Raw genomic sequence first — 5,441 nt, forward strand, 5'->3', positions numbered from 1 at the left:
GTAATCAGGTCCAGAGCTGGTCACGACTGGGTTTACAGTTCAGGAGGTTGAGCAGAGGGGCAGCAGAGGGAACCAGGAGGGTTCACAGGGTGGGGGCAGGCTGTGAACTTGGTGGAGGCTGAGCTTGGTTTAGAGACTACAGATCACCAGGTTTGAGTTTCTCTTCCTGATTCTTCAGGGGGCAGGCTAGCAGATCTTTGGCAGGTTTGGTTCTCCAGGGTTCTTCTGAGGTCAGACAGACAGATCTCCAACAGAGGAATTCTCCAGGGGTTTCTGGTTTCTGGCAGGTTCAACCTGGGAAACAGAGAAGACAAAAAGATCAGGTTCAGATTTCGAAGTCGAAGGATTAGAAGGACAGGTTGGCTCAGGGTTTGCTGTACCGAGACTGACTAACACTCTGGCACCGGAGTGTGGTCCTCAGCCCACTTAAATGCTGGTCTCCTGATGAGCAGATGAAGAACAGCTGGTGAAGTCAGCACCAGCTTCAGGAGATCCATTACGCCCTCTGGTGGAGAAAAGGTAGACAGAACCCCAGATCCCAACAGTAACAAAAAATCCCCAGGAAGGAATCCTCGGCGCCCTCTGGTGGGCAAACCTCAGGATCCCAACAATTACATCTTTGCAATCATCTTTCTAAGATCAGCAGTGCACCCTGTCTCTGCACAAGCAAATCAGAACTTTTGATAGAGTTAAATGAAGAATGTTTGTAGAGAAAACATGCATCACGCGCCTTGTTGGCGAGTAGATTCTAATAACGAACATCGTGAAAATATTAGATAGGCAGAGGGGTCTACTGACGCTTACCGGGGCTTATTAACCCCTTAAGCACTGAGGGACTGATCAGCAAATTCCACATGTGAATTAAAGACAGTTCAGCTCCCAAACTATAAGTTGTAAATACAACTGAAGTATATAAACGGCTAGGATGCAAATTTTCATTGACAGAAATGTTTACATTTATTTATTATATAGATTTTTACAACGTTGGAAAATAGAGTGAATATTTGTTTGACCTCCTGCACACCATATTAAAATACACAAACAAAAAAATCTATTTTCATAAATTTTTGAAAGGGAGCCGCAAGGGGGGGGGGGGCGCTAAAGAGCCGCATGTAGCGGCAGTTCTGACCCCCTCCAGGGTTTGGAGAGGTGAACATGGCTGCCTCTCTCTATGTGTTTAATAATCTCAGAACAATGTTCATAATTCAAGAACATTTTGTAATTATGGAATTTCAAGTTGATGATTTTTCTTTTTGTTTCATGCAAATATTAAAATAACTGATGATTTCTTATTTTACCAACAGAAAACCAGGGGAAATGAGCTCCTTGGGGTAGAAGAGGACGGCCCGCATGCGTATGGCTATGAAGGCGAGGGTTCCGTTGCTGGCTCTGTGGGCTGCTGCAGTTCTCTCGCATTAGACAACGATATGCAGTTCTTGGATGATCTTGGGATCAAATTTAAAACACTTGCTGAAATATGTGGAGCCAAAAAAACTCAAACTGAGATAACGAGATTGGATACTCCCCTATCTGACTATTCTTCAGGCAGAATTCAAATGTCAGAGGGAGATTTGTTGACAAGCCAAGCGATGTCCTCTTCATCCAAAGTGCAGCAGACTGTAGCCAGTGAAATAACAGAGCATAGTGAGATAAGGGAGAGCAAGGCCACAGTGAGGGAAGAGATGCACTCAGTACAAGCAGGGATGGAACATCAGAACAGGATGCTAGTTTTAAAGCAACAGCAGCCTGTCTACTCTACAGCCATACCTGTGATTCAGCCCGTGCACTATGTTGTTCAGCAGCCCCCTCAGAATGTCATGTTCATGGTTACCGGCACTAACATCGGGTCATCCCAGGTAGCTACTGTTCAAGGTCAGACAGTGATGCACAGAGCTCAAACCCAGAGCCCAGAGATGGTGCTGATGGACAGCATGGGGACCAATGAAAACCTGGTCTTTACTTCTCAGAATATGTTTATTAAAGGCATGCTCCCTGCAGGAGCCGTGAATGGGAACCAGGTTAGCCTAGCTCAGGGTGATACTGGACTAAACCAGCTCTCAGGGTCTCAGGCAATCCTGAAGGTTGAGGCGTCAAAGTGCAAAAAGGATGGAAGAGGTGTCTTCCAAAGGTCCGAAGTCTTTGGGGTTCAAAAAGTTATCAGCGATGGCGCATCCAGTGGCTCTGAATGCAGCACCTCTTCCTGCAGGCTTACAAAGCAAATCCAGTTCAACTAAGCAGCTAACTCTAATGAGGGAAACAGACAGGTGAAAAAGGCCGTTAATGTTTGAGGCCTTTCTGAGCAGCAGGTACTCATTGTGAACAGGGATAAAGGTGTTTTTGCACTGGTTCTGATTGCTTGGGCTGTGGATAATAATTGCAGGCTTGAAGTTGTGAATGGGAATATGTATGTCTATATGTGCATCATCTGATTAATTTATTTCCTCACTTACTGGTTTTTGTGTAGTATGGACTCTTAAGTTAAATGGGAACCAGGAAGATCTTTGGTGTTAAGGACCGTAGTAAGGTGAAGGGTGATGGTTAAAAACGTTACACCTCTTTGTTCCTCCCTCAAACAATAGCACAAAATTACAGTATATACTTTCTTGGTTATAGATAATGTTTGCATTTGGTAGTTTTACAATTTTACATGGTTGTCTGAAATAAAGTCATTAATTCATTCATTCACTCATTCATTCTTTTTTATGACAACAAAATGAAACATTTCCATTCTACTCGGATGGATAGGAATAGAGGAGAAATAAGAGAACAATATTTAAAGAAGGTCTATGTGTGTCCATCTGGGTCTTTATACAAAAGTAAAGATGGCGGCACAGCAGTGTTTGGAACATTTTGACAAGAAAATGCTTTTGGAGCGTTCCAAGTTCTCCTGATCTAATTTTGCTTCAGTCACTTTGAAAGCAGTTTAGGATCCTTAGGAAAGTTAGAAAAGCAGGCGCCATCTTTATGGTGGCTGAAGCAAAAAGCTGAAACAGAATGTGAAGGAAAAACTGTTTCTAAATCCATGAAAACTTCTGCAGCTGTTCCAGCTTCTCCTGCAAACTTCTCTCCTGTTTTCTCTCTCAGTCACTGAGCGGTGCTGCAGCTCTCTGAATGCCAGAGGTTTTTTTGATAAAACCTGTTTCTTGATATTAATGTTTTGGTCTACAAAAAAATACTAGAAACTTTGAAAATTGTGTCATCAACACTTTAATGTAACATTTAGTATTCTAAAAATAATCCTTAAAGCTTTCCAGAATATCTTTCTCTGTTTCATTTGATGAGTCAAAGGGGTAATTGGTCTCAAAGTTATCATTTTGGTTCATCTAGAAGAAAAATAAATCAAATATACACATAATAAAGTAAATAAACATCTAATTCAGTGTAATTATTGGCTCCTTCAGCGATCAGCATCCGGTCCTTATCTGAGGACCTGAAATCAGGCGCTAACCTTCAGAGTTCTTTGATAGAAAATATATATATATATATATATATATATATATATATATATATATATATATATATATATATATATATAGAGAGAGAGAGAGAGAGAGAGAGAGAGAGAGAGAGAGAGAGAGAGAGATTTATTGGCTGCCACCCCAGCAGTAGATCCCTGTCCTGTGATAATGCCCCACCTGAAGTCATGTTATTATACTTTTATCTCCTATTCAGTAAGATCACATGATATATTCCTAATATGAACTGTTCCACATGAAACACGTACTGTACAAACTGTTATAACTGTGATTAAATAAAGAATAAACAACAGCCATATGTTGCCACCCTTCAAAAATTCCTGCCCCCCCTCTCACCACCCCATAAATATTTTCCTAGATCCGCCCCTACTTAAAAATATAAGTAATTAAAAAATAAAGTTGAAGATTATAAAGGACAGAAAAATAAATAAGGTAAATATTACAAAGGCAAATAAATAAAGAAGGTAATTAAGAGTTATATACATTTATGTCTCACTTTTTGTTATTTCTGTATTTATTTTTAAATATGGCAGAGTTGGTCCTTCATATGGAAGACTTTATATATATATAAATAGCGTCCCGATCCGCACTCCAGCCCAGTAGGTGGCGGTAATTCGCATCAATAAGTCGCCTGCCAGCCGCCATTAAAAGAAGAAGAAGAGGAGGAGGAGAAACAACAAGAAGCGTGTCTGGTATTGTGTTTCTATCTTTGTGCCTCTCTGGTGTTTTTCCTCAGGTTGGGTTCTGGGTCTCATTCAGGAAGCAGCGTTAGCCTGACATGCTAGCTGCAGATAGCATAAAGTAAAACCCTCTGATGTCTCCATTCTCTGCTCTTTAGGGAATATCGCTTTTTCCTGTTTGTTTAGAACCGCTGGGATTATTTAGCTCCAACTGAAATGTTCATCTTGGTTAGCTTTAGCTAAAGAAGCTTTTCAACGTTTAAAATGTTGAAAGCTTGTTTTAGCTTCTCACGGTCAGTTAAATGTGATGGTGTTTATAGACGGTCAGTGGACATCATTGTCCATCTGAGGTCAGAGAGATTAGAGAGAGAAACCAAACCTTTGACTGAAAGCTGTCACTCTGAGAATAACCTGAGAATAACTACAAGTGAATAAAAAAAAAAAATGATTAAAGCTTTTCTCCCAAATATTTAATGCTCCACATCTCAGCCTTCATGGTGCCAATCTATATCAAGATCCACAATTCTGACATTAAAGTCAGACTTTGAGAAAAAAAGTCTGAATTCAGTTAATATATTTTTTCCCAGTGATCCTAATCCTCGTAGATGAGACACCCCTAATGTGTTTATTTTTCTTTGTGTTCTTGTTTTGTTCTTATGTCTTTTCTATAAATATGGAAGCAACCTGAGTCGGCTTCTCCAGGTTTTTCAGCTTTATATACACCTGATGCAGATAAAATCTCTGTTTTATATGATGGTTAGAATAATAATAATTAAAAAAAAGGTACCCCTAATTTTATTAAAGGGAAACCTCACGTGGAGCGAAGATGCCTGAGATGATGAAGGTCGAAGCTGAAGATCCTGGAGGAGGAGTCGGGTTGGTGACCCCTGAACCTGCAGCCTCCACCTCACAGCTGGAGCAGACGGAAGACAGCAAAGATCTCAGTAAGACGCCACAGAAAAATAATAACAGCCAAACACAAACATTTAATGGTCTATAGATCATAGATCTATGATCCATGCGCCTCACTGACCAGTCAGACCAACATCTGGATACATTCAGAGATCCTCAGTATCTTTACTCACTAACTCTACTTAACTATCTCTACTTTACATGGGCGCACATTCTTCTGAGGACTTTAAACTTTTCCAACCTACATATGAACCCATATTTATACTTTTTACTCCTGATTTTCTCCAAACTGGCTCCTTGTTTACACATTTATGACACCATGCAGTAAGAGCTGCAGCAGAACAGAGAGAATCTGTCCAGTTGGAGCTCAGTT

At 40.5% G+C, this 5,441-nt stretch overlaps 1 protein-coding gene across 4 annotated transcripts in view; it reads left to right on the forward strand.

Moving 5' to 3' along the window:
* Positions 1 to 4,135: 4,135 nt before the first annotated feature.
* The window catches only part of LOC107090928 (gastrula zinc finger protein XlCGF52.1-like), a 34,643-nt gene continuing 33,337 nt past the window's right edge, over positions 4,136 to 5,441 (forward strand). For 2 of the 4 annotated variants that reach the window (XM_015384573.1, XM_015384576.1), the window contains exon 1: positions 5,000 to 5,100. Coding sequence is in view for 2 of the 4 variants with exons in the window: in XM_015384574.1 (XP_015240060.1) it covers positions 4,983 to 5,100 (118 nt within the window). In the remaining 2 variants the exon portion in view is untranslated. The other 2 variants (XM_015384574.1, XM_015384575.1) reach the window with 2 other exon arrangements.

The sequence above is a fragment of the Cyprinodon variegatus genome, unplaced genomic scaffold, assembly GCF_000732505.1.
Source record: "Cyprinodon variegatus isolate N-32 unplaced genomic scaffold, C_variegatus-1.0 Scaffold316, whole genome shotgun sequence".
NCBI lineage: Eukaryota > Metazoa > Chordata > Actinopteri > Cyprinodontiformes > Cyprinodontidae > Cyprinodon > Cyprinodon variegatus.